General features: G+C 42.7%; 1 protein-coding gene across 1 annotated transcript in view; it reads left to right on the top strand.

Moving 5' to 3' along the window:
• Positions 1 to 1,618: 1,618 nt before the first annotated feature.
• xpr1a (xenotropic and polytropic retrovirus receptor 1a) overlaps positions 1,619 to 24,044 on the top strand; it is a 127,574-nt gene continuing 105,148 nt past the window's right edge. Inside the window, exons 1-2 of the mRNA XM_088928334.1 lie at positions 1,619 to 2,031; positions 20,551 to 20,602. Of these exons, the coding sequence (XP_088784460.1) occupies positions 1,963 to 2,031; positions 20,551 to 20,602 (121 nt within the window). The 5' untranslated portion in view covers positions 1,619 to 1,962. The remainder of the gene's footprint in view (positions 2,032 to 20,550; positions 20,603 to 24,044) is intronic.

Genomic DNA, 24,044 nt, shown 5'->3' with positions numbered 1-24,044 from the left:
CACGGCCAAAACGTTGTGTTCTCTTTCTTCTTTTTTTCAGCATGGAATAAACCTATTACTTGTTCCTAATAAGGAAACATTATCATTATTATTATTAACACAGTTACAAATATCTGGGCACCGTGTATGACGATAAACTTAAGTTCATCAAGAACATGGATGTCATTGTGAAGAAATGCCAGGAGCGCTGATATGGTCTGAGAAAACTGAGTTCTTATGGAGTCCAAAATAGAATCCTTTCAACATTCTATAGCTCTTTTATTGAAAGTACTTGAACTTTTCTTTTATTTGCCAGTTCACCTCACTCATTGACAAGGACAAAAACCACCTCCACAGTGTTGTAAACCTCAGCTCTAAAAACACTGGTGAGCCTTTCAGACCCCTGGCACAGCTGATTCCCAGCAGACCCTGAGGAAGGCCTGTGCCAACATCGAAGACCCAGCTCACATCCTTCATCAGCCTTTTGAACTCTTGCCTTCAGGAAGACGTTTTCACTGTCCACAGTGCCAGACAAATAAAAAACAATTTAGCTTTGTTTCAGAGGCTATCAGACTCGCAAACAATGAGTGTAAACAGTGTGTATTGGACAGAGCTCTGGTCCACCCCCACCCCCCACAAATGTGCATGTACTAATACCTTCCTAATACTGCACACTCTTACTTTCAATCACTTCTATGGTTCATTTACTGTTATACCTATGTATACTTTTTCTTAGCAATGTTTTATTTTCTTGTTTTGGCTTTGTTTTTGTTTTGTGTTGTATGTTGCACCGCTTGCTGCTTAAATGGCCCCTTCCAGGATGAATAAAGTATTTTGACTTGAACTGTTCACTTGCTTCCCGTTATTCTCACCTGTGCTCTCTGGTCTGTGTCACTGTTGACGCAGAAATGATTCGGACTCGTATTGGGATGTGCCATTTGTACCCCTGAGTGAGGTACTTCAGATTGCTCCAGTAAAAGTCCCTGCCCTGTAAGTGGAAATAAATTTAAGTCACGTCTGATAAGGGCACCAGGCAAATATATTTATATTTATGAATTCTGAACAAATCTATTGGGAGGACTTTTTCGATGTTTTTGAAGACTAAAAAGACACTGTTTCTTTAGACTGTCAGTGAAGGACAAGAATGATAGACTCTTGTCCTGGAAGTTTGTGTGTGTATTTTGTGTCTAGGAGTTTTCTTAATGTCTTCTGCTATTGTTTACTCAAAATGTTGACTTCACTAAAGGCACAGGAGGCCTATGAAGCACCTTGGAGTATTACAGTCATGCAGTGAATTAAAAGAGCAGAACAGCTATGTAACTATGGGCTCGGGTCGAACAAAAACTTGGCCCAGGTGTAGAGATTGACAACCCCTGGTGTAGGACATTTCTTTTAGCCCAGCAATGCATCATTCTTCTCTGGACTGATTCCACAAAAGCACGATCTATTTTGAAAGATAGTGACTAAGAGAGTTTTGCCATATAAATGAATTATTTGACTCTTAATTATTGTTTCTGTAAACGTACTGTACGTGTAATAGGAGCGGTTCTGTTTCGTCAACCCGCAGTGCATCCCAGACACGCGGATCCTTAACGTTCGGAGGCGGTGCCAAGGTGCTGCTGTCAGTGTGCGCGGTGACGTCACGGCGCCTTTCGGTGACTGTGATGGCGGACGGGATTTTCCTCAGTGCTGGTGAGAGAGCAGCGAAAGAAAGACGTTCGAGCTCCCCGCTCTTTACCAGCCACCACATCATTTAGCCACTTCTTTGAGAGGGGAGAGGGAGGTGTTTCTTGAGTGTCTGCTGTATGCTGTCCCTTCTCTGTGTAATATGTTGGAGAGGGAACCCGGGGAGTACGACAGTAGCCGGGACAAGACAGCAGGCAGCGGTGATTTTTAATCGAAACGAGTGATAAACACCACTCCGAGGAGCAGAGCCAGGAGAACACCGGGAGTAGAGCCGATCAGCGGGGACAACCGTCCAGCATGAAATTCGCGGAGCACCTCTCAGCCCATATCACTCCCGAGTGGAGGAAACAGTACATCCAATATGAGGTAAACATCGGGGGGGCAGATTTCAATGCATGAAAGAGAGAGGAAACCGGTTTCAAGACCCGACACTTGCTTGATGTGTCATTTTCCCGTTGGACTTGAGCAACCCTTAGCGGGCTCTGCGTGTGTCCGTTGCTCTCCCCGGGTGGTGAGATCGGGGCGCCGTGTGTGTGCGTGTTGTTGACGGGCTTGGGGATGCGCTGCGTCAAGCCGCACTGAACTCCCACGTCTGTGCGCTTCCCGTCTCCGGACCGTACTGTACCGGCGACACACCTGGAAACCGCACGGACACGGGTGCCGGTCCTCTCCCGCTGGGGGGGAACGGTTGAACCCGAGGGCCCACATTTGTTTTTTTTTACGGAGAATGCTTTAACTCCGCATGGCCAAGTGTTTTCTGAAAATGCTATTAAATTGTATTACATACGATGTGATAAATCTATAGTATAAACTATATACGTATCTGCCAGAGCTGTTAAAGTGCGTGCTTCTTTTGAGTTAATGGATTTAGCTAAGTAATGCATTTTGCACACGCAGCTAGATTTTATTGCTTCAGGTTCGCGACTATCCGATTTATGGAGGAGATACGGTGTGACTCAGAGAGGAGAGCTCTTTGTCCGGGCTGTGTCTGCGGGCGGGTCAGGTGCCTGCTGCTTTTGTAGAGGAAGAGTTGTCCTCGACGATGTACAACCTGATACGAAAATAAGAAATTGGCTTTCGGTAAGGGGGGATGTCAAGCCGTGGGTCTAATAAAAAGAGGAGATATTGAACTTAAAATTTATTGTTTCACTTTTCCCTGCGTTGTGTTCCTGACAGTTGGTGAACGTATCCATCTAGCGAAGTCATTACGTGTTCTCCAAGATTAAATATCTCTACCTTGCTTTGGCTTTGCAGATGTGTAACACCTGCATTATGAAACTGTTCACTGTTAATTAATATTATCCTGAGAAGGAAAATGTGATTAGAAATGTGTATATGTATTATATTTAAACACACAAAAAATGAGCATATTCTTGGGGCGTAATGGGGATTTGTGTTGTAAATTGTTTGGTCCAATTGATATAATTTAAGTGGTTTTGTCTTCTTTTTTGTAATTCAGATGACACATTGAGGCATGTCTCCTGGTAGAATCTGGGTGTGCTATAATGGCCACTCATATAGGGAAGGAGTGACCCCTTTGTGTGTTCTTAGAACATCTGTATTATTTTGCTTTGTTACTCCTGAAGGAGAGACATGGGATGTAAATCAGCGTGTAATCGCCGTAATTTCCTCTTAATCCACTTAATTCCTTGTGATGCCAGCGTCCCAGTCAAGTTTGATTTCTCAAACTGCCCGATCAGGATGCATGATGCCATGTTTTATTGCCCAACACAACAGCAATTCTATTTTGGCAGCATCAAGACTGCAAATTGGATGACAAAAACCCACACATCTGCGGGGAGGGGCTGGTGTTCTGTGTGTGAACCGAAACTGTGGCGGGGAGAAGATCATTGATCCGTCAGTAATCAGATTATTGATCTTGCACTCTGTTGTTTTAATGGCTGGCAGGTTGTGCTGTTTGTCCCCCCCCCCCCCATGCTTCCATCATGTAGTCTGAGACGTTGCGGTTCCACACGCGTGTCTCCTCGCCAGGGCACTCACTCGCTGCCTGCTGTCTCCTGGCCCTGCCAGTTGGCGGTCAGAGCTAGCGAAGGGGATTTCAAGTTCCATTTTGTTCCATGAATTATAGACAAAGAAGTGGATGTCTGCATGTTTCCCCATCACAATATTTAACCTCCAGCTTTCCGCTCTCATCACTCCTCCTGCGTGCCTGTGGGAGCAGAGTGGGAGCCGGCGGGGGGGGAGTATCTCAGCGGCCTGCAGAAAGCCAAGCCGAAGGAGGGCTTCCTTACAAAAACCCTTAGCGTGCTCCCGCTCAGCTCAGTCAGCCATCCCGCTTAGCCTGACTCAGGTCTCACTCGTCTGAGCCCTGTTCTCACGCCAGCAGCACTCCATTCATTTTCCAGTCGCTTTTTCCAGTTCTGGCTTACAGGGGGTGGGTGTCTACCCTAGCAACAGGTGCAAGGCAGGGTACAACCCAGTCCATTGCAGGGCACACACATAGAAACACACACTCGCACCAGGGCCAGTTTTCCCAGAAGACGATTCACCTACCAGTATGTCTGTGGACTGTGGGAGGAAACCAGAGCACCCAGGGGAAACCCACATGAACACAGGGAGAATATGCAAACTCCACACAGATAGCACCCCAGGTCCCAGCACTAGGAGTCAGTAACGCTAAGCACAGGGCTACCATGCTGCCCTCATTCTGACATGGAAAAATGATTGAATTATTACTGGCCTTGTGTTTGTTCCAAACATTCCCAGTATGTGTGTGTACACAATGTGCGTGCAGTTTTAAGATTGTTGTTGTGTGTAATAATTCTCCCTGGACTAGGTGCCTCAGGCGTTTTGAACTTGGTCCTTGTAGTGGCAGGGTCCAGCTGATTTTTGTCTAATTAATAATAGTCGTTCTGCCCGGTTTCAGGTTTCGGCCTCGTTAAGATTTCAGACGCTACGACTGCTTCTTGGCCATAGTGCTTTTCACGCTGAGTTGGGTGTGAGGAATGGATGTTATAATAAATGAATGAGTTCACATAATTTAATAAAGCAATTAAAGACAATTTTGATGTTGTCTGGTACCTGCCAAGCCACAAGACTATAATTATTGTGACTTCAGCTTATTCACAATTTTGTAAGTGTTTGTGAACCCAAGGCTTGCCGAACACACAATGTAGGTACACTCAAACAGCCTCATCCATTAGTTGGTGTTGTGATGCGAAATGATTCTCATTTTTTTAAGGCAAAAATTACACAAAAAAGAGATTTAATGCCAAACAAAGCCAGAGCTTTGAAATCTGATGCCATAATGTACAGTTAATGGTGAATAATATACTGTATATATACACCAGGGGTCTCCCACACCAACTTATTTTTCATTGTAGCTGAGTATTTTATTTGAATGAATCCATAACTGGATCAACAAGTTTTTTAGCTGGAACTTTTGCATGTTTTTTTCTTCAGTTCAGAGAAGTTCGTATTTGCTTATGATACGCAATACTTAAAAGGCAACCACCTACATTGCTTAGGAACTGTCAATCAAATAGCTCACGTTAGACCTACAGTACAGTTCATTCTATTAAGGGGTCCGGTTGTTTGAATTGGATGCTCAGGTGGAAAAAAGCCCAGCAGGTGTGTGTTTCCTCAGGATAAGGATTGGGAATCCCTGCTATATACAGTAATTATCATTAGCAAGGACCTGTGACCTTCCAGGTTCATGAACTGCTGTTTCTTGCACCAGCTGTACCGCTGAAGCAGAGAAGCATTTTTTAACTATTGAAGATCTCTGTACACATTTACAGAGCAGTTGTAGCAAGGCGGTTTTGGCCTGCTTAAGAGTCTGTACCCTGTCAAATCTGTAGTGGCACTTTCTGCAGGGCAGTGGGCATCTGTTTCCCTGGTGTGTTTGCAATGCATGGAGAGAAGCAGCTGTGAAGCCCTATTCATTACTATGAAGGGCATAGAAGTGTATTTTATATTTGGTTGCAAAACCTCTGTTTCCTAAGTGACCTGTGTTCATTTAAGCCATGTGTTTATCAGTAACTTTATTCTTGGCGTGGGTTAATCAATCCAGCTGGAATCTTTATAGGGTAATAAGCTTATGTGCGTGTATTTCCCTTGCAGAAATGTTATTAATATGTTTGGTTCTTCTGAAGCACTTAGTTATGCAGCATCTTTGTTTTCAAGTGTGTTATCCAGTGTGTGCAGGTTTAGCAATTAAAGGAAGAGAATCTTGGGTTTTATAATTTGATTGCATGTTCATTGAATCTGATTGTAGACCTGTATGATGCCGGGGCACCGTAGAGGAATATATAGGAGGTGTGGATCTCTGTGAAGCCCAGCTGTCAGGGTGTGAGGGCTAGTCTCTCGTGTACTAGGGGACATGGTTTTTCCTTTGTGCGCTCTGAGACAATGGTGTCCTGGGTAAAAGGGAGGGGTGGAAAGGGGCATTGTTTCTGTTTTGACAAAAATGACCCCTGTACACAATACGTACGGTATTGTTATTGAACGAATTGGGGGAGGAAAATGGGAATTGGAAATGCAGCTAAAACAATTTGGCCCAGAGAGCTATTGCTGATCCATTGATGGAATGGTGACGAGAGCACCGACTGGCCTGTTTCCAAGCAGCTGCCATCCCCCCTGAACATGATTTCTCTTTGTGATAGATTTATAGAGCTCTTTACATTCATTTCCCACTGATGGTTTACGCAAGTATTTGTACGCATCATAAGATGAAGGAGCTCTTTAAAATTGATATATGGATAAAAGGTGTTAATTAGTGATGACTGTAACTGTTCTGGCTCTGTAGCTTTCATATGCCTTTGTAGCCGAGTGGATGCAAAAGACAGACAACCGAAAAGTCATTTGACTTAAGTATTAACAAGGAAGAGTGTGCCTTTTTAAAAAAAAAAAACGGCGCACAAAACTGCCCTTTATCTGACTTTTCAGATTTTAGACCCGTGCTGTTTTTAACTGGGTTGAGTCCCCACAACATTTTTAAAGATTTTTCCAGACAGGTGTTTTACACGAAGAGTAAAACGCGATGCTGGGAGAAGTGTTTGTACGGTTGAACAGACATTTCTATGGATGTATGCAATCCTGAACCAAAACAATAACATGTCCGAAATGACGGCGGGCAGGAGGGCACCTCAGTAACTATAGTGGGGGCCTGTGCACAAGAAAAAGAAAATTGGGACTGAGAATTGTGCAAAGGGGGAATAGGGGCTTGTTTGATATATGACGACAGGTGGATTGGGAATGAAGAAACAGCAGTAATGTAGAGCCCTGCAGGTTGAGGGTTGAGGGCAGTATATTGTCGACTGCGCCTGTAACATGGCGTCAGTTGGACGAGCTCATTTTGTGTTAGGAGAATTTATTTTTTTCCATAGCTAAAGAAACGGCCCCGCTGACGTTTCCTCCATCGTAGCTGTTGATTCCAAGGCCTGGGAAGCAGCCTGCTGGAAGCAGAGGGCTGTTCTCCACCCTGTCTTTAGTGACCGAGTCAGTGGCTCTTTCCTGAGGCGGACAGAGCTCTGTGAGGTGTGGTGGTCGTCTAAACAACCAGATGACCATCTGGCCCCACCTGAGTAATGGTAGCTGTGTGCAGAGGAGGCTAGCCAGTAATTTATCAGCTCTCTTAAGGGTTTTTTTGTTGCCGTTGGTTTGTTTTCTGTGTCTATTTTAAGACTTGGCAGTGGTAGTGTACTTGTTTCTTTTAGAAATATGATTAGAAGCTGCCTGCATTTTCCAAGTGCAGCCGTTATCTAGCCTATGTGTTTATTTAGCGGTGATAGTGTCATAAAGGAGCCTAGCTTACCACTGTCTCCATTCCAAAGACAGTCCTACTGTGAGGCACCACAAGGCCTATTTATTTTGTGGTGAATGAAATCAGGTATTTAAATAACCGGCAGCAAAGTTATGTTAACCTCTTATCATACATTTTGTGTGAGCAAGTTAACTATCAAGAAAACATGATAGAGCACCTTTGTCTGCGAGCATGAAAAAGTAACTCACTTTCACTTCTGCAGGTCTTCCGTCATTTTCTATGCAGCTAATGAAAGAATGCCTTGACTGAGAAGACTCAAGTAATGGTGCTGCATGAAGTTATACATTTGAATTTGTTTATATCCCTAGACAACACTTGCCATTCTGTACTGAGGCTCCTGAGATCTGTGAGAAGTATTTAATAGACTTCCTGGCAGGACGACGGCCTAAATTTAATCTGGTTTTGTGTAAGTGTGAACTTGTGCTTCAGCCTTTTATTTTTGCTACGGTATCAGACAGCCCATTTCACAGACCATTGTCTGGATCAGACAGCCCATTTAACCACCCGAATAGCAAAGAGATCATCCCGCTGAATATAAACATCCATATTATTAGAAACATTCTGATCAGTGAGTCTGGAATGTTATCCGAATATACAGTTTCAGTGTACGTCCTCAGTATACTGTATTGTTTGTTGAGTGTATCAAATCTGTGAGGAATACCTTCTGACGTCAGTGCGTTCTGTGGTCCTTACGTATGCAAAATATTTTTTGAGTTCAGTTCTTTCACCTGGAGCGCTTATGCTCCTACTTTTTTCTTCTTCTTCTTTGCAAAGCTGTAATAGTTCATTAACACCCCGTTAATGGTGCTGCAGTATGATCCTGTAAGTGAAGACCACCGTGTGGTCCTATTGCACCTCCACACTACGTTTGTATTGCTGCCACCTCTTTGTCTCTGAGGTGTTGATGAGGTGGAAGATGGTGATCTTTTATTTTGGTATTTCTGTGCACAGTCCAGCCCTTTCAGCCATGTTGGGGACAGCTTCACCTCATCGGACTTTGGCAGCCTTATTTCTAGAGGAGAGTGCATACGGTATTTTTATATTACTTGTACAGTACGTCGCCAGAACCGGTCTCAGATTCAAAAAGCTGCTCTGCCATTTTTTGCAGTATTCCTTCCTGTTCCAGAGCTTGACATTTTTCTTTCTCTCCATTCAGGCTGCTAGAGTAGAGTTGTTTAATGTCCGTGTGCAAGACCTTATAAATGACTTTCATGAGCATTTGATTTAATGTTCGACTATTGTACAGCATGGAAACTGAAAAGGACACCAGCTGTGGACTGATACTGTAAATGCTGAGTTCCAGGGGGAAACCAGTTTAAGGTCTAGCATAAGTGACTGGATTAGCATCACAGTTTTCATTCTGTTTGAGCAATTTTATCTAATTAGCAGCACTATACTGCTGAATTTGTTGAACAATAGCACGAAGAAGGCGAAGAGGGGGGTAACACTCTCCCAGTTCATGTGAAGAAATAAGAGATGATTCAGGCACCTGTTGTTCTGGCATTTTATGGCTCAATAGTGACTTTGTGTGCTTTGCTATCACAAGGAGCTTGCCAGGTAATGCCTGCTATGAATGCTGTGCCCTTTATTTGATTTACAAAATGTAACGTTAGACCCTTTTCTCAGGAAACCACACAACTCTGATAAATCAAGCTAGAGATTTCTCTTTATTGCAATAAACCAAGGAGGACAGATGAAGGTAGCAGGTTTACTTTGTCTCTCACTTGCTTGCCTTAGAACAGCAGTAGGCTTTAATTCTTGAAGATGAGCAAAATGTTTATACAAAAACATACATTTGTGATTGGTCAGTAGCAGTTTCGTACCATATACGATGTAAACAAGGTCAGAAAGTAAGGCAGTTAGGTCACCCTTGGGCAATTAACCAAGACTTTAATCAGCTAAGACCCTATTCCTTCCATATTGCTAAATCACACGTAGGATACATGAGTTACGCCTCCACTCAGGAGATCTTGAGGAAACCTGGCCAGCCGGTAGTGTACAAAACAGCAAAACAGTTCTTGAGGGCCTAAGTGTTAACTCCTAACAGTCAGAGGGTCCTTCAGTAGGTTTAAAAAAGCAGAACAGCCCCTGAATATATCTGCACCGTCGAAGAAAGCCAGGGTGTCAACTGAAAATATGCTTCACTTTATTGATTACTGAGTAAGAGGGATGAAATGTATCTTGTTGGATTAAACACATGACATACAACATTCGTAATGCCCATCTGTGTTTTAACCCAGGTCCGGTGTGTTTTTCCGATTTTTCAGATGTCTGAAACTACAAAATGTGAGGAAGCTGTGGTTTGACTTGTAAATGCTGATACAGGATCGGCTTACAGAAGTGCAGGAAACATGTGGAATGTGATATGACAGGCAAAAACTAAATCTTCACTAGACACATCTTCATTATACACCTTCTGCTTTTCAAAAGGTCTGTGTACATCTTCCAAAAAGCACCAGTTACTTGTGATTCTGGTTCCTTCTTTACAAATTACCTATCGATTTCCTTGTACTCTCCCTTTGTCCGGGTCTGTTTTGGATGGGTTACAGATGTGCACACAGGTCTCGCTTCAGCTGTCGCGTCCATCTTGTCAGGATGGAATGAATGTGAATTACTCCGCTCTGCTTCCTCTCTCTGGTGGCACGTCCGCTCCACTATCCATAGACAGTATAGCGGCTTGTCAGCTGTGTTCCGAGCGCTGACTGGAGAGAGACAAAAGTGGAGGAATGAGGAAATGGAATGGAAATGATTAATGAGATGTAATGACCATTTTGAGGAAGAAAAGGCTTAGAAATCTTTAGAAAGTTCAAATATCTTAGTCTGTTTCTTCATAGCATCTCGGTTCTGATGAGGATGTATAGCATATAGGTAATATCTTATCTTGACATTTAAATATATATCATACATAGAGAATTTAGTAAAGAATGAACAGGTGAATGTTGAAATGTGTATATTTGGACATTTAATATTAAGTTTTAATAGAATGATGTTTCTTCTTCTGGTTCAGCTATTTCTGCTGTCAAGACAGCAGTCCTCAGATGCTGTAATGCTACAGTCTGTAATGTTGTAGATCACCTTGGTCCTCAGTTCTGCGGCCTATGTCTAATAAAGCTGGCCCAATCTATACTTAATGTGATTAAATAATTGGGCTCAGGTGGGGTGAAAATAAACTGATCCTGTGGTCCCTGATCCATCTGCCAGATCCGTGTCTTATGCATTTCTCAACTGGGAGTAATTTTTGACAGACGTTTCGAGTAGCTGGATTAGAGTTTAGCAAGCAGAATCAACAATATTACAGTGAAATCATTAGCCAGGCAGAGCGACTTGCTTGCTGTTACCGCATCACTTCAGCAGGCAATTAGCTGAACCTGCTGACGTGCAGAACAGAGGAGATAAGACTGTCTGCTTACTGTCCTGAAAACCCATGTGGAGGGGCATTGAGGTTTGCAGCCTCTCTTCTATCTGCCTCTTCTTCAGCGTGAAAAAGATTGTTACAATTGTTAAAAGCAATACACGTTCTGAACTATTAACCCACCAGGTTTAAATTTCCTGTATTGGAAGTTTAGTGTTATGTATACACCATAAGCTCTGAAGTGAGCTGCAATACATTCCTTGACATCGCACAGAAAAACTAGCTTTCACTCCTCAAGAGCTGATGCGAAGACCTTGACTGAAAATCATTTTCCATTCCTCTTCAGTGTTTTAGAATGGGTTTGTTGTTCTGGGGACTGTGGGAGTTCGGAAATGGAACCGAACGTCCAGCTAACCTTGAGTTTTCGTGGAAACGTATTGCTGATGCCAATTACTTTCTTAGAGTCACACTTGATATTTTATGAATGATTAATAAGCACGTGGAAAATGAGGAACTTGAGAATGGAAATTTGCCGTCCCTTGGATGTTTTTACCTCGCCAATCGGAAAAGACAGTTCAGGAGGGGGAAGTATTTTGAGTGGAAATAATAATACCTCAGCTGATTTAAAAGTCTCCATTTGCAAGTTCTTGACTCACTGTTGCCAGGTATGATTCAGGCAAGCGGTAGTAAAGATTACAGACTAGTCTCTTGGCCTTTCTGAGCACTGGCCCAGCGTTTGTCCTTTCCAGAGATGTCCACAGTCCCGGAGGTTTTGTGGTTACTCTGAAGTTTTCCAAAGCCTTGGACAAAACAGCCGATTAATCTAACATTGAAACTGAGCGCACAGGTGATTTGTACAAGAGTCCTGGTATTTTGTTCTTACAAGTCAGCGCTCGGTGATCACTAGTGCAGTACTATAGCAGGTGCTGAAAGGATGAACCTTGCTGGTGAAGAAAAATGATGTGATTCCCTTTGCAAACTGTGGGTGTCTGCCTCAGGAGGACCCTTGACTGATTAGCCCAGGGGTGTCTGCGCCCAGCACTCTTTTACACTGATCGTTTAAGCTAGTGACGGCTGGCTTTAGTACTCAAGTGCGCCACAGGGTTGCTGGCTTTTGCCTCATCTGTGCTCAGTGTGTTAGTTAAACTTTGATGAACTGGCCTTTTATTTGCCCAGGTCTTTAACAATTGAGGAGTTAAATCTTATCAGGAAGCCTACTGGTCTGTGTATCACAAGAGCAAGGTTTGACTGTGAGTGCTATCTGCCCTGGAGTGTCAGAATGAGCTGTAACAGCTACATTCTTATACTGTATGTAGGTGATTACGCACTAACGCTGGTCACTGCACATTAATTCGAAGGCTGTGTTTGGAGGAGGACTCGCTGTTTCTTTATGAACTGTAATTAAAGAAAAATAGACATTTGGGTGTCATTCATTAATGTAACATTAATTATTAAAATAATTAGAGAAAGTAAATGATGCAAGTGGAAGTGATGTCATTATTCAGAAATGTTTATGACCTCCACACCCCTATTAAGATGTTGTCGACGTTTCTGGCATTGGGATTGTATTACGATGGATATAATCACCGATTATTTCAAGAAATGTCTACAGTATTTCTGTGGCCCATGTGTGATTTGAAGAAGAGGAGGAGTTGGAAACAAGAGGAGGTTAATCACCCACTTAACCCCTGTGTTTGATATTCTTTGTCAGTACTTGGTGGGTTATTTGTTAGTTAAAAAGGAAATTTCAAAACTCTAAAAGTAAAAAGTTTGTAAAAGACAGTTAAAAAAGCTTTTCTAATCTGTTTCTTGACACATTTACCACTGTGTTGCTGCGCTGTATTTAATGACCTTCTGTAAATGTTCATTTAGTTTGAACGGGTCTGCCTTCTTACTCACGTTTAATTTTGAATTGTTCGATTTTCAAATTAATTTGTCAGTTAAAAAATTAAGTGCCATTTCTGAAGCTTAAATGATCATCTTATGAGCTCTGTATCCCTGTATTGCAGAGTCATCCTCCTCATTAGAGCATAAGAACGGTTACCAACTTAGAGGCCATGAACCATCTTGCCTGCTTCGTAGTTAATATCTCATCTGAGGATATCATCCTTCCTTTCATCCATTACCTTTCTTCTGTTCTCAGTCGAAGCCAGGGTACCAGCTTCAATAACAATAATAAAAATAATTATTATAATTGCTTACACTTATATAGCGCTTTTCTGGACACTCCACTCAAAGCGCTTTACAGGTAATGGGGACTCCCCTCCACCACCACCAATGTGCAGCATCCACCTGGATGATGCAGCGGCAGCCATAGTGTGCTAGAACGCTCACCACACACCAGCTGGTTCTGTTTGCCCTGCTTTGTGTGGGTTTGTGTCCAGTGAGGGGAAGCTCACCGATGTCTCTCTCTCTGCTCTCAGGTGCAGTCGTAGCCAATGATGGTCGTTGATGGTGGAAATCTGACACACGGTTCGATTCTCTGACTGTGCTCTATCTGTGCTCGTGCTCATACAGTATGTCTAAACAGGCCCTTTGGATTCGCTGATATTTTATGAGGATTAAAAAGATTTTAGGGAGGATATCTGTGTGTGGTCTGGATATATCTCCTTGACAGTGTTACTAACCCCTGTGCTGAGAGCCTACACTTCCGCCTTTAATTCACATTCCAGAGGCGTTTGCTAAAGGACATATCGGAACGCGAATCCACTGCGCTACAGTGAAGACGGAACAAAGTTCACGCTGCTTTCTCGTAAACGACTGTAGCTGCTCCCGCTATCAGACGAAGGCAGACCTGTTATTCGCATGCCTAGTGCAGAGGAAACCCATTGCCCAGTATAGTCTGGTGCATAAGCAAGTGCAGAATATTATCTGATGTCTGTCTAGAAGTGTGCATTAACAGATAACAAGTGGCAGCACTACATCCCCCCCCCCAACTCTTGCAATCTAGTGTTTCCTATCGCACGACCGGGAGACGATGTCTCTGAGCACTCTGCATACAAATGGTGCTGTGGTCAGGTGTTCACCCTGTAAAAAAAAACTCTGACCTTTTATTAATCAGCTTCAGGTGTTAAGTCTTTGTTTCAAACGGATTTTATTACCTCACAGATTAGCCTCTGGAGGCATGAGTTGTAGTGTCTATCTCATCCAGTTGTTTTTAACTAGTCACATAGTCTTTATTGTGATTTTTATTGCTGTTATAAACTACAGTGCTTTGTAAAAAAGCGTAGAAGTTCACGTCGAGGAAACATAAAGCCAAAGGAAATGTTTACATCTCGTGTTGTTACCCATTGGTGAATTGTACTCTGAACTACAGCTCTCCAGCCCCGATCCTGGAGAGCCCTGGTCCATCAGGTTTAATAGGTACAGTCGCCTTTAAATCATCAGCCTCTAAAGGCTGGGAACAATTTAACTAGGGGCAATGAAACAGGCGGTATAGTGAGATAAGTAAATTAGAGATCATGTGGACCGGAGGACAAAATGATGTTAAAAAAACCCCCATGAAAAACCACACTGAAAATCTGGAGCTTCAGCAAATCTGAAATCTGGGAAATCGCTCGTCAGCGGTGCTGGGGGAGGCAGTGCCCCGGAGCCGGGAGAGGCGCCGAGGGTCGGGCAGCGCTGCGAGCTGGGGTGGGGAGGGAGAGCGAGGCTTCTGCGGGGCCGGCGGAAGCGATCCATCGCGCTGTCGCTTGTACAGCCGAGTCACTCGTCTGCGCAGTTTGAGCTCCGTTCTCCCGGGGGGAAAACGCCGTAAAGAGCTGATCTGATTGAAACCCCAAGGCTGATACTAGAAGATCAAACATCGGAGTCAGATTCCTAGTCCTGGGCTATGAATTCTATTTCTGTAAAAGAAAGCAAAATGTAGTCTGTCTGGCTTCTCAAGGTTTTGTTTGACTAGGGGGAAGCTGTTCAAATGTTTTTCTTTGGTTAGACCTTTGCGTGCTACAGAAGAACACTTATTTACGCTGCCATCATTCCCCGTCTAGAATATCTTCTTCTGTGCTCGGAAACGCTTTTCGGACTGATTGCCGAAAGAGCTCGTTTATGTATTTCGCTGGTTTTGTATTTATTGGACAACCAATTTAGCTACATTGTTTTGTCATGTGTCCTGACTTGGAACACATTTGCCTCATCTTCCAGACCACCAACCCCTGATTTCACATCAAAGATTATTTCTTTTACTTCCTAGGGACAAAGGACGGGACTATCATAGGATTCCAGTGGGTTTAAATAAAAGTTTTGTGGTTGGGGAAAATGTAGTATTGATCAGGATCTAGGGGAGCACCTTGTGTGTTCTGAGCTCACTTGTGACCTTGTGTGAAGGCAAGGACACAGGTCAGCTCTCTTAAAAGAATACCTTGCATTGTACACTGCATTTAGTCATTTATAATACTATATGAAAGGATTCAAGACACAGATTTATCAGTCGGATCAGTGAGGGTGTAAACCAGTTGATTAAACAAACAAGTTTTGATTTGGAATGAGCACACATACTTTGTAGAAAATGGAGTGGTCAGAGAACATCCATGCACACATTTTTTTTGCACTGCTAATATGTGAGGATGATTGGAAAATTACCATTCTAATGTAGAATGTAGAAAATGTAGAAATGCATGAATCAATTAATGTTATGATCACTTGTAGTTCCATGGAGGGCATACACAGTCATATGAGGTAAATTCTGTCTCTTTTACAAGTAGACCACAACAGATTTTGAAAATTGTAAACATCCAGCCTCAGGCTGCCATTATGTTTACTGTATGACACTAGAGAAGACAACCAAGAAAAGGCATGAATGTGTGTTAAAGGAGTTTGTTGGAGTCATGGGTTTTCTAGAAGGATGGTGCGGGATTTGTCTCTTGTGTCATACCCAGTCCCTGGCTGTATACTGTATACTCAGGGAAAAGCAAAGCCTTGATTTAACAGTCCAGCCTTTTACCAGAACAGTTCGAATTGAGTCTTCCCCTGAGATCATGTTGGATAGTGAAGAGGGAAACTTTGAAGAGAAAGGTACTGCCACTGTTGTGCTGCTCCCCAGTTTAAAATGCATGTCCAGTGTCTGTGAATGTCATCCATTTTCCATGTGTCGTTTTGATACTAGCCTTGAAATCAAGATTAGATGTAAGACCTATTTATCAGATTTAACCAACGCTGACACATTGTGTCCTAAAGGGGGCCCCTGTACAATTCATGAAGAAGCTTGAGTTTTCACACCTTAAACATCACACTTTAATTAGTCTAACTGGCCAAAGTTTTTACTTAATATTTTTTACTTAAATGTGTTCTTTTTTGGATCACTACACTTCTGACTTACTAATGTGTTTACAGAACAGAATAAAACGTGCTTCTTTGCCCGTGGTCAGCCAATGTGTGAAGTTTTACTGGAAAAAAACTAATTATGATGGCAGTTGCAAATGTCTGCCTTTATTTCAGGATTTCTGTAATTATAATTGCAGTTATGCAGTGCCGTTCACCCCAAAGTGGATTATATGTTGGGGAGAACCCACCCCAGGTCCAGAGGGTAGTGTGCCAAATACTAGTCCCCTATTTAATATAGTGTCAGACTTTCACCTGTCACTCTTTAGCTCAGTTTAAGATGCTCTCTCTGACCATACAGCAATTTGTGCAGCAACTGAGTAATGTTGTCAAGTTGCTTGTGCGCGCAGCGTGTTCACGGTGGCCACCCAAGCCATTTCCAGTCCACTCCTGTGGCTCCCAAACTGACACTTGGAACAGGGCTCTGGAGTACAAAACAATGCAGAATTTCAAGGACATTTCAGCCCCCCAAAAACGAGTCTGAAGGATAAAAATTCACAACTGAAAGAGATCAGAGAGATGTTCCGCTCTTTTGCTGTAGTATTGCTGGTTTGTATCAGCTGGAAGGACATGACAGTGATGAAGAGCAAGCAGGGGGCCCAGCCTGGATAGCAGCAGCCTGTCTGTTTAGAGTAAGATGTAGCTGCTGCTGGAGACTGGCACACATGCTTCAGGCGGTCCTTCTCTGTGCTCCTGCAGAGAGGGCATCTGCTTGGTCCTGCTTGGCCCCGTTTCTAACTGCTGGAGGTCGGGCGTTTTGAGAACCTTGACAGAAGTCTGCTCGGCCCTGTAAAGTATAGCAACATGCATTGATGTATTACCGTGTCGTTGCAGGTCTGAATCGCCAAGCCGTCGGCTGCTTCAGTTTAGACTTGATAAAATATTGATTCGGCACACACCAAATGTAAGGTCGGTGGAGATCTCAAATGGATCAAACTGTAATACAGTGGGACTCGGATCAATCGAGAAAGTGAAGTGTGCAGTATTTGTGTAGCTCATTTCTGAACAGGGATTGCAGAGCTATTTTGTGTCCTTTCAATTGATAGGGAAGAGTGAAATGGCTGCGGTACGCGGCTTTTGAGTTGCGCCAGGCTGAGAGAAAAGCACTTTTAATGGCTACTTCACACTTCAGGAAACAAAAGGGACCTCAGAAGAATCAATTTAAGCGCCCTTAAGACCAAAAAAAAGGTGATGGGATCACAGACGTCAAAGTCATTTAATGTTCTTACGTCCCACGCTGAAAGGTTGGTGCTCAAAGACCCCCCCTTCTCTTAAATAAGCAGTATTGTCATGGCAGCGTGTCTTACCCACTGGAGGAAGCCCGAGACTGAAAGCAGTCCAGCACAGCGCTCAGTCGGGATCCACTGCTTTCTGCTCATCCCTCGGCTCAGGCTCCAGTGCTAAAGGCATGCAGCCACCTGGGCTGTCTGAGGAATAATGTTCTGAGTGAAGTCTCCCTAGATCTAATCAGGGGGAGGGCTCTTTGTGGGTCTGGTGCACAGTGCTCATTATCTCCGAGTTGCTATTCATTACTGCTCTAGTTCCAGGGCACAGACCCTGGGGTTGGATTTTTTTTTTAGATTCATCTCCATGCACAAGCCTTCTTGTTTTCAGTCTGTGGAACCTCTTGAGGGAGACTGGTCTGTCTGTTTTTTTTATTTTTTGATGGAACTCCTCTGGATCTTTGCTTGTAGATGTAATGCGTATTGTTTTCTTTTTTTCGCTAGACTATATTTTCTGGTTGCAAAAGTCCGTTAAATTTCACTCTCGTGCAGTAACAGGGCGTCCCTTTGCCAGAGCTGTCTTCCACTCTTCCACTTGCTTCACGGGAGTCGAAATAAAATCAGAAGTGAAGGGTAATACAGGGAGTTAATCGCAACTTTGTAACATAGCAGTTTGATCTCATTGAGGTCTCGCTCATACAGCCTGCAGGCGTTTATGTAAGTCATTACCCGGTGCTAGATACTGTATTTTCCGTCAACTTATTTTGAGTAGATGTTCATAGGCATGTTTGAAGTTTAAAGAGTACTGAATGTGTTTAGCTTCTGCACTCATCATTACAGTTCTAGTTTCTGCAAGAACCTCAAGCTTGTGGAGACCTGAAATTGGCAGTGCAATATCAGGTCTCTTTCCTTGTGGTAGAAACCAAGAGTTGGGTTTTAATTCAAGTTGCCTTTCCATTTTCTTTTACAAACCTGTTTCCAGTTTGTAGTCCACCTGCAATCGGCATTTATTTTACAAAATGTCCAAACTGTAAATAAATATAAATAAAACGATTTCCTCATCAACCTTTTGTTATAACCATATGAAAAAGGCAATTACCACCATCGTCAGTTTTGACACTTCTTATTGCTTTGATAAAATAGCTGCAAATCACAGTTACAGATTCCAGTTTATACCATTAAATTGTCCTGTCAACCCTTGTACCCCCAGAATACTCCCATCAATAGATAAGTTCCCATCATTTTTGTACATTTCTTTAATTGATTAATTAATTCAAAATATAAAATAGGAAGAAAAGTGGGAAAACAAAGAATTTATTCTGGCCCTGCGAGCTGAGTGGAAAAACCGGCCTTCGCTGGCGCTTTGGTTTTGTTACCCTTGTTTTGTGTTCAGTTCTTTCTCTGTGATGTCACAAGGTTAATTATCGTAATGACTTTGCGGCACTAATAAAATTACGCTGTTCTTTCAATTATGAAGTGACACCAGAGATTAATCTGCAGTTCTGTACAGGAAATTCAAATTTTCCTTTTTCTTTTTTTCTACCACCATCTAGGTCATATTTTTTTTCAAAATCTGGGGATGTTAATAATTGCAGTCTACCCCAGTTTCTGTTTTTTTTTTGTGCTAGAATGTGGTTTGAGAATGAGAATCAGTCTCGGGTTGTCCTGAAGATCTAAACAGACATCCAGCTATAGGAGTCACACTCACTTGAAGAAGGCTCCACAGTCAAAACGTGGTGTCTCTTCCTTTTCCTTTCAGCTTGGAATAAACCTTTACCTGTTCCTATCCAGCTATGGAGCCCTTTTGGAACTGCATTCATGGAGTTGTGACTTCAGTTATGTATGCGCAGTCTTAACACAAAGTCTGCTTTCAGTAGCTGTAGGTTTTTGGCCAGGCAGGGTGGTGTCTTTATAAACCCCCAGGCATGCATAGGCCATTTCCGCCTGGAAGGATGTTCCCTTAAAAATCTTGCATTATCCTTAAAAGTATAGACAGCACAGGCCTGACTCGGGACTTGAATTCCAGGTAAATGCAGAGCTTTTCTCAATTTGAGCCCGTTCTTATTAACACTAATCCCTCGGTTTAACAGTCCAATGGGAAGGAAGGGCTGTCCATTATTGTTGAAAGTCTGTTAGGAATGATGTTTTCAGGCCCCACAAAAACACTTTTGCGCGATCATTTTTTTTTATATATATAGTGTATATGCTTTCTGGATCTTTTGACTTATTAACAATTGCAATCAACATAATTGAAAATGGAAAATGTTTGTGTGCCTTTTGATCATGAATATACAGCCCTTTTATTTAATGTGCCATAAATATACTGTATAACATTAGCTGAAGCCTACAGGATACCATTGATATTCCTCAATTTTAAGTAGTGTTTGTTCTTGCATTTAATTATTGTTGTGGGGAAAGTCTACGACAGCTGATTTTACAATATTTTGTATAAATTCAAAGTCTATTAAAGTGAAGTCCGTTAAACTGAGGGTTTACTGAACTTTTTTCAGAGGACGCCTTAAGGAAAACAAATGTGTCTTGTTGATTTCTGAACGGGTGTATTCCTCACAGTGAGTGAGATTTTTTTCCCCATTCACTGTCTATTTTTACACACACCATAATTGCCTGACTGTTCTGGAATATTAATTGTATCACACCCAGGATGTGGCTGTTCCATAATTTCTCTTTATTGGTTTTCTTTTTGTATGGGTGTTAAATTAGCTGATCTTTGCAAACCAAACCCAGTAAAGTAATGTCGGTGCCAAAAAAAGCTTTTGCAGTTTTTACCACAAAACATAAATATTCATTATCTTAAAAGTTTTGGTGAAATGAGACACTCTCCTCAGCTGAAAGGTTCAGTTATTGACTGATCCAGTCTTACCTTTTCATATAGTATTAGCATCACATTAACCTACTGTATTGGGATCAATCTGAATTTATTCAGTTTACACATTACACATTTACATTGTAATGCAGTGCATTTCCGTGATTTGAAAATCCAATTTTATCCTGCTTTTTTATTATTATAAATCCAAGTTAAGCACCTTGGATAAAGTCATCAAATATTGACACCATAAAAGATGCAGTTTGAGCTGTGAGCTGGACAATCCGGTCTTTCTGACCTGGTTGGCGTCTTGTGGTTGTCCTGTCCAAAGCTTTTTTTCTGTCCAGCACCATAACCCAGATATCCGTTTGGTGTTTTGCAGGCTTTCAAGGAGATGCTGTATGCAGCTCAGGACCAGGCCCCATCCATAGAAGGTAAGGAAATGCCCTGTGGCAGGTCAACAACAAGCCATGCAGCCCATCCCCGAAATAAACCAGGGCTATATATAGGGAAATCGCTGAGATCCAGCCACTTTTGGGACAGCCCAACACACGAGCCTTTATTGCTGTAGCTGCCAGGAAATTTCACTGGTTGCTGAGACAAGGGCTGGGGCTATAATTAATGTGAAGTGTCACTCCTCACCAATGCGTTTCCTTGAACAAGCTTTAATTTTGTGCCTCTTTGCTGTGCTGGGGAGGGAAAGAAGGAACAAAAAAGGTCTTGAAATCCATTGTCCAGCTGTTTGGGCCTTGGGAGACTGATCCCACAATTTTTGGCATTTTTGCTTGCTTAGATTTGTCATGATGGGACTCTGTTAATGTTCCTGTTGATTCTGACTGAATTCTCAGATAATAAAGGTGTGGAACAGTTTCATGGGCTCATCTCACACTGGAGACCTTCTAATGGATTAAATCAGAGAAATGCATGCTGGTGCGGTGCTGCTAATGTTGTTTTGGGGCTGAAGGAAGCTATGCTTTCTCACAGAGCAGTGAGATGCATCTGGAATGAATAGTGAAGTCGGCTTCTTGCAGGAAAGGTCACATGCAGCGGCTCGTGTCAGGCAAATGTTTTTTCCAGACAGCGGTTTGTGCCTGTGTGAGTGAGTGGAGCGACGCAGGTTATTTAAAAGCACTGTTCCCATGAGATACAAAGTTGGTCATCCCCTTTGTTTCCATTTTGTGATTCTGTGTTGAGGAAAAAATAAGAAAAATATGCAAGAAAGCCCACTTTTCTGAAGCAGCCGAGCCCAGTCGCCTGCTGCCTGCTTCTGAGCCACCGACCCAGCCCACGTGTCTTAAGGGTGTTTGCAAAATGGTTATAGTAGAGTACATTTGGTACTGATCGTCAAGCTCAGTTCAGTCGAAAGCCCGCACGCTGGAATTGACCCTGACCATCAAGGCTGGAGGCAATTGAATGAAATCCTCCTGCAGCAAAGTCTGGATCTCGGCTGGGTGAATCATGTTAACAGCTCCTGATGAAGTGTCCTAAGTGGTCTCTGGAGCTAGAGAATGGGGGAGCATGGGATCTGGGTGTCTTGGGTTTCCCAGTGCTACAGGTGGTGGAGCTTTCATGTCTGAATCGGTACTGTTTGATCTGGACTTACTTGGGTGCTGTTTGAACCTGGTGGAACAGCGCCATACTCTCCTAGACCCATATGCTTTGAGAGAAATTCTGAAGATTAGGATAATGATTATAGCATATTTGTTATTTTAAATGCCCTCATTTCATAATCCTTATCCACAAAAGTAATGAAGTTAATAATGGTAGCTTGGAGCTCACGGCAAAGCTCTCTTGACAGAGCTTGTCAATGAATTAATAACTTTAAGAATTTATGAGAACAGGTCACGGTTCTGACCTTTAAGCTTTTAAGCCTTGTTCTGTAGGCAGAGCTGGACTTTTCTGTTTGTGGAAAATTGTTGTTTTGTTTCCGTGTAGCTAAGTGGAAAGTGCTTAATCATCACTGGACATGCAGACCTGCACATACATCATAGTGAAAGGATTTGCATGTCTGAGAGATAAAATATACTTTATGAGGAAGGATTCTGGATTTCCACAGCCTGCAGAAACACTGTAATTTGAATTCTTGCTCTAGACTTTGAAATACATACCGACAAGCCTGTAAAGCTTGTGTGCACAGAGTTGCCTGTGTCTCGTGTTAGGCCTAAACTTTACCCATGACATTAATGCATGGAGCTCTGCAGTGCATTTTGTGCTACGTTTACAGTGCATGCAAACTGACGGTTTAATTTCTCGCTTCTATTTTCATAATTTCTTCTGTCCTCTCAAGCTGCTGAGAGATAACAGCAAAGCACATTGTAGAATGCAATTAGTAGGCGTCTGAAAAAAAAACGAATTAACGATATTAAGAGGGACAAAACAGGCAAATATGAAAAACAGCTCTTTTATAAATCCTTATATTAACATCATGGTCTGTCCAGGCGTGATGCTGAGTGAATCTGAATGTGTTCAGATTGGGGAACTGATTCCCTGCTCTGTGAGCATTTGTCTTGGCCTGTCGCCTGAAATACAGCAAAGAGCCCCAAAGTGGGAGGCAACATCATCATCAAGTGCAAAGCTTTGCCACCCCCCATAATGAAATACCGAAGAACATTGATCTTTCTTATCATTGATATATAAACAAATGAAGTGGAATCGCCGATAAACTGGTTCACCAATAAGATGAATATTGGATCAGCAATATTAGTGATCCAATAAAATGAGTAATATGTTCTTTTCTAATGTGGGCAAAAGGTTTCCTTTTGTTTCTCTGGGCGCCTGGTTTACAGTCCCTGCCTTACAGTGTGTCCTACAATAACATGTTGTGTTGCAAAGGTTTGCCATCATGATGAATGTTCTGTTATTACAGCGTTTCGTCCCGTTGGTACGATATTCAGAAACAAACTTGTGCCAGGAGAGGTGTTTTATTAAGGGTGAAAATAAACAAAAAGAGGTTTACGGTGTCTCACAAAAAGCCTGTCAAGGAAAAGATCCATTATTTTCATAACCTGTGTTTAAAAGATGATGTGCTATTTCCATGCAGCCTGTGCCAACTGTAGCAATTTATTTTAAAAACAGCTTTTTACTTTGTGACAGCGGTTATTATTAGTGTTTATCTGTCAGGTGCAAAAAAACTCCAATCTGGAATTGAGTTGCCTTGGCGCACGCAGATAGGATGTGGGGTGGGGGGTATCTGGGGTGATACGGGCTGAGCTCACAGGTGGGCTATATGATTTGAACCACCCACTGTTTATAGTGCAGAAATGAAAAGCTGAGGTCTGATATCGTTGAACTAGGATTATCCTTTATAAAACTGTAAATAGAACAAACGTTACACATTGGTGAGACGCATCGTTTTTTTGCCCGGCGAGTTGCAACAAGTATTTGTATAAGCATTTAAAATTTAAAACCTAGTCATTAGGAGATTTCTTCTTCATAGTGTAATAATAGCTTATTTTTTCCGAGGGTTAGTTAGCATTGCAGTGGGTGTGGCTGTGTGATAGAGCTACTGTACCTTCACCCTGATTAAACTGTTTTTGTTCCTGCTGAGGCTGCAGTCAAAGCCGTCTGCCACTGCAACGCTTGTGGCTTCCCTGTAGCCCAGGCATCCTGTTCGGGATGAGGTCAGATTCGCCGCTGCGTCCGGGAAGACTCACGGGGATCTCTGGTGTTCAGCACAACATTCCCTGTTTTGAGCGACAGCGCGGGCTAGCCTCTTGCTGCTTGAGGGTTCAGATTGCCAGACCATAAATGCAGGTGTTTCAGCTGACTAGACAGACGAGTGATTGTAGGAAGGTTGATGGGCCGTTCATCATTGTCAGCTTAGTGACTCACGTCAGGCAGCAGCTCATGATGCTGACAATGTGTGGCTGAAGAGTT

The sequence above is a fragment of the Atractosteus spatula genome, chromosome 11 (assembly GCF_055471065.1).
Source record: "Atractosteus spatula isolate fAtrSpa1 chromosome 11, fAtrSpa1.hap1, whole genome shotgun sequence".
Lineage (NCBI taxonomy): Eukaryota > Metazoa > Chordata > Actinopteri > Semionotiformes > Lepisosteidae > Atractosteus > Atractosteus spatula.
This window is presented reverse-complemented; position numbering and strand designations above follow the sequence as displayed.